Genomic DNA, 11395 nt, shown 5'->3' with positions numbered 1-11395 from the left:
CTGCACTTTCTGTTTTTTCCGCCGGTGTGGCGACCCTGACACAAACTGACCTTGTGAATATGTTGTGGTCCGTCGCCTCTCCTTCCTTCCCTGGCGCAGAAAGTACGGCCGCCGCATCGCAATCTTCTGACCATTTCCGCATATTTCAGCTTCACACGCCTGCAATCGCATAAATCTATGCACTTATTCTCTGGGATGATTACAATTTATCTGGAGAGCTATCTTTTCTAGGTCAGTAATGCGTAGTTGGAGTGTTACTTGTTCTCAAGAGCCGTGTCTATACGAATGTGGCAGTGTTAACGTTTCGTCACGAACTCCGTACATAATAATCACCCTCTTGAGCTCTCTCGCCACCGCGCCATCTGTCCTGCACAGTGGAGGCATGATTCTATCTTCTTGCTCTCTCCTACGTCATACACATGCGTTTCTGTGATACAGAGTATCCGGAACACTGCGAGTGTTCCACACATGCGTTCATTCAAAGGTGTACTGCCCCGAAGGTCTTTTCGTCGTTTTGTTCCTATTTGTCCTGACATCTCTCCCACCATTCCCACGTTCGGAAGCTGCGTTTTTCTTGTTCGTCTTTTTTGAAGTCTTGGATTTTCATTGCAGAGGTGCTTCCCTTCGTTTGTCTTTGCGCTCGCTTTCTGTATCCTTCTTGTTACCTTCCCCTTGTACTCGTCCTTTCCGTCGCTTCTGCGTTGCCTTGGCCTCTCTCGGCAGGCGCGTAGCTTGGTGCCAGCGAGAAGTGAACGAGCAGGGGAAACCGAAGGGCCTCGTTTGGCTTGTTCTTTGCGGTTTCAGGGCAACGTAAGAAACTCGCCTTCAGAAACAGTGTTTGGGTTTACCCGTATGGAGCTCGCAAAACAATCAAGACATCAGGACTCGACGTGGAGACGCAGGCAGCTCTGGGTTTTGCTTCGGCGTCCTTAGGTTGTTGTGTGTAACTGTACACAAGACTGAGATCTATTTGTCCATATGAACGACAATGGATTGGGTGCGGGTCCGGTTTCGAATTCGTTTCGGTGGCAGAGAGCGACACACGGGAATGAAACGAGTTTGTACGCGAACCTACAGGAGGAAGTAGGGCCTAGATATCCTACGTCCACCACAGTCCCCGACCATCTGAATTCGTGGGCTCAGAGACACACTCCATATGATACAGGAGACATATGAAATGTCGTTTTGCTCCGAATGTAAGATTCCGTAGAGACACATGTACCAAGGTAGTCAATAGAACTAGGTGTAGATCACTGTTTGAAGGGAGGACACGGAAACCGAGACAGAAATATACAGACACACTTCACTGTGGGCGATGTGTGGCGACGCCATTTTCTGCACAGCATGTAGGTCTCTCTCCACAGTGGATGTGCCGGCCAGAAACTGGCACGATTGTCGTGTAGGCGAGGTCTTCTACCCTTTTGCCAAAACCTTCAAGCTGTTGCTCTTCACTGATTCATGGAACGCGACTAACGTCCGGTCGGCAGTATTTTTTGTAGCTTCCCTTCTCCACTGTGTGTATTCAGTGGCACACAGGACTGGAATGTCTCATTCATGGAATGTCAGTTTTTCTTCTGTTGTAAGGCACATGCAACAAAGTCACACACTGGCTCTCGGAGGCGCTCGACGGTCTCCTTTCTTGTCTATCACCCTTCTCACGCCTCCAGGTCGTAAGACTTGATAAAAAGGACTCTCAAGTCCTGTTCTTACGCGTTTTTTCCACCGTCAATTTCCGCCTGTCCGTCTTGTTTTCCTTCCCTCGTCCCTTTCCTGTGGTAGGGACGCGGAGATGGCAGAAGCCGCACGCTTTTTGCGCAGCATGCAGCAACAACGCGCCACCAGCGATCGGAAACTCGCCACATGAGATAACGTTTCCTTAGAACCTACTCCCTCGATGTGATCCGAGGAAAGTTTGAGCGATTTGCCTGTTCACTCTGCCGCGGCTCCTCCGAATCGCACTCGGACTACACTTGCATATACTGCTGCCCGAAGGCGCTACAGACTTGTGATTTCCATACATAATTTCCTTCCTCTACAACATGGACAACATCCGCAGATCCACATGCATATATATATATATATATATGAGTAGCTGCTTTAATGTCCATATGCAGTATAAGGTGTGTACGTGTAAGTTCTGGAGGTATCCTATGCCGCATCTGAGTCCGTTTTTCACCTTTGATTTTGCTCTGTTTCCTCTTCAGAAAAAGATCGTGCGTGTTAATGGATGACGGGATTCTACGCTGGAGTGTGCCATGTTGCTGCCACTCTGTCTCGCGAAGCAGAGGTCGCAGAGCCTTTCCGAGAATCGCGAGTGTTGTCGCTTCTTTTCATCATCCAGGTGACGAGCCTACGCTTACCCAGGATTTTTCGTTACTGACCCCGAGGACGTGACACCCGTGTTTCTAGGTTAAACGTAGCGAATATGGAAGCTCTGTTCTCTGGGTGCACACCGGGGTACCCAAGGGATACGTGAACATATCTGTGTATGTACATCAGTAGCTTCTCAACCGCATGTCGAGGCACGCGCATGCATATTTGTGCAGCTATTGAAGAACGCTGATATTGTTCACGGGACAGAAGTAAAAAGAACAGTGACTTTTGAGTCCTTGCATGCTCAGCCCTCTGACACCACCCTCGCATCGTTGTTGCCAACATCGCACGGTAGGTCTCTCGCAGGTGGACACTCTCCGACCCAGGGGTTTTTCTGTCTGTCTTGGTTTACCAGAAAGTAGGAACCAGAAGAATTCATGATCTTGGAGGGTATCTTCTCCCGCGACCTTTCCGCCTCCTCGCAGCTTGCTAGCTATAGATGTCTTCGAGAACCAATTCTACGTTGCCCACCACAAACCATGTTGCGAAATACCGCAGCCATCTTGATGGATGCACATCTGCAAATATAAACGTATTTATATATATATATATTCATATATGCAATACGTATGAATGCCATGTATAGAGTTCTACATGGTGGATAATCACAGCAGTTGTGTGCGCCGCGCATGTGAGTCGGGGACATCACTGTTTCGACGTTTCATAATGCTCCGTATCCTTCTTTGTCAAAACTATGTCCTTATTTGGCTTTGCCAGAGATGTTCTCACTTCTTTTTCCGTTTCGTCGTCTGTGCTGCGTCATATGTTCGCTTCTTTCTGTGAGACCTGCTCGCTCGCGAAGTTTGTTCGTGCTGAATAGTAGGAGCGAACGTCCACACGGAACTCGTGGTTGTTTTGCTCAGGAAGTAAGATTGGTTGGGGTCTTGAGCATCCATTTAACCTCGGAGAAGGCAAGAGCAGTGCAGAGTGAAAAGAGCAAAGAAATCGAGACTCGCCTGGAAAGAGGACCGAGGAGGAGGAAAAAAACGGCTGGGCTGAGCAGGAACTAGCGAGCACCTTTTCTTTTGGAACTCAGCGCGTAAGATGGGAACTGGCGGAACATGTGACTGGACAGAGAGGCCGATAACTCTCTGAACAATCAGACAGCTCAACGGGGGAGAAGAGTCAGAGAGAATAGAAATCCACACGTTTTCCGCGTTCGCTTCCAGACCCAAAGCCTCACCTCCGTGACAGTCCCTGCGTTTCCCGTTTCTTCCTCGTCTCTGGTTGCAGGGTTGCATTGAATGCCACTCTCCTTCCATTCCTAATTCCTGCCCGAGCATCTTCTGTTGATTTCCAGAGAACCTCGCCTTTCTGCTTGGCTCCGTTTTAAACGTTTTTCTTCGCTTTCCACTGCTGCGTCTTCTTTTGCGGGGCTTTTCGTGGTGTCTCTGTGCAGATGGTAAGGTTTCCACAATTTCTTCAGTGGAAAAACCTTGTCGCATCTTCCAGCTTCCCGCACAGTCAGTGCTCGGCAAAAGCCGACCACGGCTCATATTCCGCGGTGACTTGTCAGTCCGTGTGATGCAGCGCGTCGTTCTTCCTACTGGGTTCTGAACAGCGAACGCGCGAAAGCTGTGGCTGCTTGTCTTTTCTGAGTGCCACCTCTCACACTGTGCCTTGAGGTTAAACACTCCAGCGAGTACGTTGGTGCCATCAAGAGACGGCAGAGCGTGAACGGGCTTCTGAATAAAGGTTGCGTGGCGAAAAGCCTCTTGCATCCTGATTTTGCGCGAGTCCTCGGCCTGTTCTCTAGGTCGACAGATTCTTGCAGTTGCTCAGGTTATCTGTTCCGCGCAGCTAGGAAAAGATACAACAAGCAGAAGCGTGGCAAAGGAAAACGACCGACCAAAGTGAAGTTCCTCTCACCGCCGCCTCTCTTCTCTGTTCCATGCATTTCTCTCTTTTGCACCCTTGCGCGCAACGCGCGAAAGGAAGCAGGCGTGCGTTAAATTCTGACTGATCTGGATGTGTAGTCGCTTGGAGGAGGGCGGCGCGGAAAAAGAAAGAACGGGAGAGGTCCCAGGAAAGAAAGGAAGCCATCTCTTTGGAGAGAGATGCCCCTGCGGTGAAATTCGTCTGACCTAGATGGAAAAGATGCGAACGCGTAAAAATATTGAGTTTCTTCCTGTCTGCCGCTCCCTCTTTCAGGCGGTAAGACACTCCGGGAAAGTGCCTCAGGGAACGGAGAAAAGAACAACTGAGACGACAGGATGGAATGTGTACTTGATTCATCACCCTGATTCGCGGGGGAAAACCCGCTGGGAGCTTACCTGGAGCGGGGGGTGACCAGTAGTCGCTGTGTGCGTCTACAGTGCCTCTCTAGCTTGACACGAAGCACGCCATCGGCTGCGGATTCTGGTATAGATGTGCACATGTAGATATGTGTACCAGAACTTCCCGTTTCCATCTCGCTCAGGAAATGCCGCCCTTTCATCAGGATTCTTCTTGCTCATTCGACGTTGTATTCTTCCAGCTGCGCCTCATCTGTCTCTGCGCCTCAGGAAGTACGACCTCGGCTTCTCCACATACAAGGAATGTCTTCCTGTTTTGGACCTAAGCAACCCGACCTTTATCTTTTGCACCAGCTGTGCTTCTTTTACTTGTGTGAATCACTGTGTAAACAAACTGAGAAGCGTGTATGCATGGTCGCCTTTGCATGTGGACGAAGCCGCCGTCGCACAGCGTGATTCTCATCTCTGTTGCGTGGGGGCGCGGATGAGAATCAACTCCTTAGTGTCACAGCATCAGTGCAGTGCGTGGAGCAACAATTCTTTTCGTGCACAGACAAGACACACCAGATATGAAAGAACACTAACGGGCACTTACCGTTGTCCGTCTATATATTTATATTTAGTCAATGCTGAGATTAGACCTAGACTTGTGAGAGAGAGTGTGAAACCCAAATGCCTAGATCTTTTTGTCCATCCTGCTCAGCTTGTGAGTTCGCAAAGGGACGCCAGAGAAAAAGATGTCAAGCGGAAAAGGAGTCTACAACAAGGCGACTTCAAACGGATACAATCGTGTACTTGGTCCCTCTTCGTCAGGAGCACCAATCATCAATCGTCTGCTTCGTCCCACGGTTCCCGGTTAGGTGGCTTCAGGTTTTGTCGGCTGCGCCGCTGAGAACGGAATATCGGTTTTATGTGTCTTGTGTCTTTTCGTGATTTCCGATTCTCCCTTTCAGCTCGTACGGCCAATTCCACGCAAAAGGAAATGAGGATTATGGGCAGAAGCACCAAAGGAATTCTAAACAATGGACACTTCCCTGTTGCTATCATTCATGCACGCCATAATAAATCGATAGACATGGACGCGTCAATCTTTGCCCCCCCCCTCCCCCCCCACGGCTCCCCATTAGCCTGTTGACGAAAAATAGACATACGAGTCGCTGCCTCCAGATCTGCCTGTTTTTCCGTGAACGGAAACTCAACCTGGAAATCCGTACCTCCAGATCGTCCTAGTTGTCAGCAGACGGTTGAGCTTCTCAGGTGCAGACGAAAAGAAGGTGTTCAGCAGAAGCGCTCGGCTGCACTCTAAAATCACTGCGTGCTGGTGGTTTTCTTGCTGGGGATGCCCTGAGAAAAACGAAGGAGACGCTGAGACCAAGCGCTTCTCGTTGAAAGAAAGCGGCCCCATATGCCTGCCATTTGACTATTTCTTAAGCTTCAAACCCTGTGCTTCGCTCTATAAAGTTGAAACACATAAAGGTGCACACGTTCACATGTATAAATAGATGAGATGGTGTAGATGTGAATGCTGGTGTGCTTGAAGTATCTGTACCGGTATTTAATGCGTCTGTCCAGCCTTATACCCATAGCCCTGTGTCCAGCGTGGGAAAAACCAACATCTGTATACAAGCTGCACTGGATTAGATCTTGCAGGTCTCTGTTTACCGGAACCAAGTTTTGTGCGTTTCTTGACCGTCTGGCGAAAACATAAGGGACGGTCAGGAACATTAGATGAAATAGAACACGGTTTTTGCGTTTCAAACTGTACCTCCGGTCCTTCCCCGGCATGAGAGCAAACTCAAATTTTGTGATCTGCAACGATGGACCGTCTTCTGCTGCAGCGCGTAAGGACTCACAGCCTATAGGAAAGAATCTGATTAATGCAAGAAGAGGAAAACCGAAAGACACGGTTGAGGGCAGGACGCAGCAAAGGTTTCGAGAGACAGCGTTTTCCCCCAGTTCAGACGCGCTGCGTTTCGCATCTGCCACTCGCAACTCGCGCACTTGGAAGGGGCTGTGGCAGGTTACGCTCCAAGAAATGCATTGTTTAGGTCAACCTGTCTCCATCGATCGTCCTCCGTTTGTCTCCTTTCATTTCACACATTCACAGTCTGTAAGGTTCTTTTCACTCTCAAAGGGTTTCCCATTTCTTCTTCTGGGTATCGTTTCTTGCGTGAAGGGCCAGAGACACTCTCTAGAGAGACGTGCTTACGCGTTCGAGTTTCAGAAAAGCGCTGACACCCTGCATACGCATGGATGCATATGTGAATTTGTATGTTTGTTTTTTCTCACGTGCCAAAACCATTGTTTCGGGACACACTTATACGTCGATCAGTGCGTCAGCGTTTTGTTGGACCTTGGAGACAACATGGATATTAGCTGGTGCTACAAAGTGAAGAGACTTTGCTCCGAGGAAGATGCTGCCACGCCGACGCCGAGACGCATAAATAATTGTAACTGGATTTCCCCGTCCAAAAATCGATCTATAGGGTTGTCAATCCACCTACCCTTAAACCACTCCCGTTCTCCGTCTGTACATCTCTCTCTGTCTATGTTCCCGACCGTGTTTCTGTTGCCTCCTTAACACACACCTTTGTTGCTGCCAAGTTTCCTGGTTCGTCAGATCGTAAGTCCCATGCGGAGGTGTCGCGAAAAGAAAATCGGCTGCATTCGCCTGGCCTGGATTCATCTTGGGTGCCTGCTTGCTATCTGTAGTCCCATCTTCGTCTCAGGAACCTTGGGCCGGCCAATGTAGGGCTGTGTGTAGGTAGTTCAACTTGCTTGCGCCTCTCGTAGAATGCGTAACCAGTTGTTCCTTTGCAGAGCTTTTCCCCAACTCTCGCTCTTCGCTTCTGCGTATCAACTTTCCCCTGAAACGCATGATTGTCAGGTCCTCCGTGTCTCGATGTCACCGTCAGCTCGCACCGCAGAATCTAGCGTTCTGCATGCATTCATGCATCCCTAGATGGCGAACAACAACACTTCTGTTTGCCTGTCGTTTTCCTGTCCGTATTCATCCCCTCTAAATTCAACAGGTTCAGGTGACATCCCGTGCTTCGCTTTCGGGACTTCGTCCTCTGCCCTCTTTGCCTCTGTCCCCGCGCATTTCCTTATCTCTCATTCATCATGCAGAAGCATAACATGACCGCAAACACATCGAGAAATACGCATGTGAATATATACACAGACACTCCTACATCACTAAATAGGCGTAGCGTCGTGACTCTGCGCAGGTATTTTGATATGGGACGGTCTGAGTCGACGTCGCCGGTGTTTTTGAATTCGTTGCTCCTCGCTCTTTGTGTTGTCTTACGCTCTTTTACCAGGAAGTGAAGCACGGAGAGGATGAGGACACTCGCCGAAACCGACGCGACATGCTCTTCCGCGGAACGGTGGTTATCTTCTGTTTTGCTCTGGCCTCAGCCTTGGTGGCTAGTGTTGTGCTTTTGCTCCGTGACAAAAATAGAGAAGTCGTTTTGAAGCGGAAACCTTTGCACCGCCAGGACGATGAGAATGTCCCCATCTCTCTGAACTTTGACAAGAATTACCCGTTCATGTTCGACAAGAGAGGGAAACTGCAAAAACGACCGGTCCTGAAAGTTGTAGACCCCGCGGCAGGGGAACCAGTCGAAGAAGCAGAACGCCCCCAAAATGCACCAGTGGAAGTGGAAACCGTTACGGTCGGCGAAAAGGTGATGTAGAGAGGGGACGAGAAACCAGAGCAACTGTCGAGGAATAAAGAGCCGTCGGTGAGCCTCTGTGCGTAGAGGCGTGAATGCTGAGAGCAGACACATCGACGAGAAGAAAAGGCACAAAAGGAACCAGTGGCAGCAGAAGTAGGAGAGTGGAACACTTGAGAAAGGGAAAAATCATGGTGCGCAAGACAGATGACACGATATTGCCTTCAACGTAAAATGTAAGAAGAGGACCTGGCGCATGTGTCTCCAAAAGATATGTTCGCGACCCAAAGAGGCAAGAAACAAAAATGGTACCGCGCGGAGATCAAAGACTGGATATAGCGAGAATAGCCGCTAACGTGACTTGAAACAAGAGATCAAGCGCAACACCGGACCTCCATACACTCAAACCCTCATATAGAAAGAAAATACAGGGATGAACGTGTCGGGATGAGGAAAGAGGGGAAGGAGTCAAATGGATTAATGGAGAAGGATTCGAGGCGCAGGCCTCTCCGTACATCTCAAGAGATATACGGATACAAGAAACTACACAAATACGCATCAGTTTTTGTGCACATGGACAAGGTGTTTCGTAAGGCCGCTGATCAGCTTTTAGTGTCTAGGGAGGCTCGAGCTTCATGTTGGAGCATCGAAGGAGACTCGACAGAACCAGGTCAGTGCCACGCTCTCAGGAGTTTATCCTGCCTTTGTCTCTCCATTACGTTTCCCCGACCCAGGGTCTGTCAGACTCATCGCACTTAAAGATGAATGCAGAACGCTCTGAACCGTTGATGTCACGTGCCGTACTCCAAGCGGCTAAGTCCGAATTCGCTTCCGTTGTGCGGTCAGGAATGAATCTGGAATGATCAGCGACTCCACGGCTCCTGACTATGACTCGGAGCGAGCATCGTGAAATCACGTTATCGTTAGTACACTTCCTCCTGTTCCGTCTCCAGCTCTTTTCACACTGGAAGACGCATTGCTGAGGGGGGCCTTCAAGAAGGAAGGAAGAGACGCTGGTCGGTGGCACTGCTTTGGTGTCCAGCTACAAACTCTCACTCCAAACATTCCAGAGAAGTCTGTCTCTCCTTGCTCGCGACTGAACCCAGTTTTTGGCCGTTGAGTTGCCGAATGTACAACTGCACAATGTTTCCTCATTGCCACGCCTCACAGCACGTGGACGTGACGCAGCTAAGCTCCTGAGTTCTTCCGCATCAGAAAGACTCTCTGGAGCTAGGGTGCCGATGTGGTAGTCCCCCTTCGTTTTTTTTTCCGCTTCGGCAGGGAACAATCTGTAAACAAAGGACACCGTAAGTCTGACTGAGACGTCAAGTAGGTACAAGCCATCCAAGGATTAGTTATATCTGTCTGCGCATCTGAGTCTGAGGTGATAATCGGCTGTGTACGCGTGCTGCAACCTTCCCGGAGCGGCTACGTTTGTAACTAGATGTTGAACGATAGCAGTTACACAAGAAGCGCCTGGAGTATTTGTACACTGTATAGTGGTAGTTGTAATCATTAGAGGTACGAAGTTCACTGCAACAAATAAACCAAAATTTATACGGTGAATGCAGATGCAGAGTAAACCTGTAGCATTAAAGCTGTGCCCAGAATGGACCCACAGATATACTGAGTGTTTTGGCAACCATGCTAACACAATAGAAATTGTAGGCGGTAAAAAGAGAGTCTTTTGTGGCGCGTATTCGAGTCACCGAAGCGAGAGATCCACTATTATCTTCCATCAAGTGGTACATTGGCCGCTTTTTCCCTTCAACTGTGCACACAGCCTGTCAGGGAGGAAGGCGTGTGTGACAGCCCAAGTCGAAAGAAGAGCCTGTCATGAGAAACCCTCCTTCCCCTCTGCGTTTTTTTTAAATATCAGCCTGAGACGGGCCGTGTGATCGGGGGAGAGAGCTTTTTGAGGCGGGCACTAGGGCTCTTCAGGCAGGCCGCCTTCGCATAGGATCGAAACTTAGTCTCGCACGGAAGAAATGGGTCTCTCTACTTATGCTTCCTGGTAGCCACTTCAGTCACGTTATTGCCAGTACTCTTTTCTTGGGAGTCTTCAATCAAGGTATGTGCAATGCCCCTGGTGATCCACGCGCGGAGATTCCCTAATTTGCGGCAGGCGGCGCCTTGGGGAACGGCAATTGCACACCTCAGCCTCGCCGCCACTTTGAATCCGACCAGACTTTAAACGACCAGTATTTCAGGAGGAAGAAACGATCTCACCTAGACTCCAGTTCTCAATGCCCGCTTTGCACGGAGTGTCAGTTCAGTTCCTTGGGGGTTCGAAAGTCGCCAGAGAATAATGTGTAGAGTGTGCGTGTGACCCTGGCTGTTCAGGGCATGATGTGGAAGGCACGAAAAAAGAATCTAGGCCCGGCCACGGTCGAGAGCGGATAAACAAGACGCTATCAGTGTGCTCGCGAAGAGCTGGCGGGTCACGCCGAGGCAGTCTCGATTCTCCGCAGCACACAGCGTATCTATTTACGGTCTGTGAAACGCCAGCTAGCCAGAAACTTCGGCGTAAAAAGACAAGGGCAGGAACGGGAGATAGCTCATTGTTCTTAAACGTCGACGGAGGCATTGAATACGTGTCAAAGCGTCCCGTCGGCCTTACGGACGGAAAGCGCAAAATGGAGGGGATTGAGGGAAAAGTGTCTGATTCGTCTGTTGTTGCTCTAATGACTAAGAGAGTCGCGGTCTTCTAGAAGGGCCAGGCATAGATTTGTCTCGCTCGTGACACGCTTCGCCTGAGTCCTCCTATTCTTCAGCAGACAATCGTTTGTTCACTCCATTCAACTGCAGACACACTCTTCTTGCCTGTGTGTCTGTGCGCACATCGTAAGAACCCAGGTCTCCCTCGTGCGCGATGGCGACAGTCACTGTTCCGCGAAGCATCGAGGGCTACACTGTCTCTGTATTATTCGACCCAGTTACCTACTCGTTCTTTCGCGGAATTCCATCCAACATCTCTTCTCTAGCAAGGCACCGCAGAGACACCTGAGATGTGCCATGAGCGAAAAGCAAGAAAAGCGGATTCGTCTGAAGGACTCCGTCTTCATTTGCAGCGGGCAAAGTTGGAAAAGGTGGCCGCGCCAAAGCAGGAGC

The 11395-nt window shown here is 49.8% G+C and overlaps 4 protein-coding genes across 4 annotated transcripts; all 4 read left to right on the top strand.

The window, feature by feature from the left end:
• Positions 1-1172: 1172 nt before the first annotated feature.
• Positions 1173-2231, top strand: TGME49_231994 (hypothetical protein; the record flags this gene model as incomplete). The annotated part of the gene is made up of 3 exons (XM_018780312.1): positions 1173-1346; positions 1668-1775; positions 2205-2231. 3 exons carry the CDS (start codon positions 1173-1175, stop codon positions 2229-2231), a joined length of 309 nt encoding a protein of 102 aa, XP_018636830.1.
• Positions 2232-4756: 2525 nt separating this feature from the next.
• Positions 4757-5540, top strand: TGME49_231992 (hypothetical protein; the record flags this gene model as incomplete). The annotated part of the gene is made up of 2 exons (XM_018780311.1): positions 4757-4880; positions 5311-5540. 2 exons carry the CDS (start codon positions 4757-4759, stop codon positions 5538-5540), a joined length of 354 nt encoding a protein of 117 aa, XP_018636831.1.
• A 583-nt stretch (positions 5541-6123) lies between these two features.
• On the top strand, positions 6124-7359 carry TGME49_231991 (hypothetical protein; the record flags this gene model as incomplete). Its single annotated transcript, XM_018780310.1, has 2 exons — positions 6124-6717; positions 7228-7359. The coding sequence occupies exons 1-2, from the start codon at positions 6391-6393 to the stop codon at positions 7357-7359; spliced, it is 459 nt and encodes a 152-aa protein (XP_018636832.1). The 5' UTR covers positions 6124-6390.
• Positions 7360-7978: 619 nt separating this feature from the next.
• TGME49_231990 (hypothetical protein) lies at positions 7979-8305 on the top strand (the record flags this gene model as incomplete). The annotated part of the gene is made up of 1 exon (XM_002368029.1): positions 7979-8305. The coding sequence occupies one exon, from the start codon at positions 7979-7981 to the stop codon at positions 8303-8305; it is 327 nt and encodes a 108-aa protein (XP_002368070.1).
• Positions 8306-11395: the final 3090 nt, after the last annotated feature.

The sequence above is a fragment of the Toxoplasma gondii genome, chromosome VIII (genome assembly GCF_000006565.2).
Source record: "Toxoplasma gondii ME49 chromosome VIII, whole genome shotgun sequence".
Taxonomy (NCBI): domain Eukaryota; phylum Apicomplexa; class Conoidasida; order Eucoccidiorida; family Sarcocystidae; genus Toxoplasma; species Toxoplasma gondii.
The sequence above is the reverse complement of the archived record's forward strand: the minus strand, read 5'-3'. Positions and strand labels throughout refer to the sequence as shown.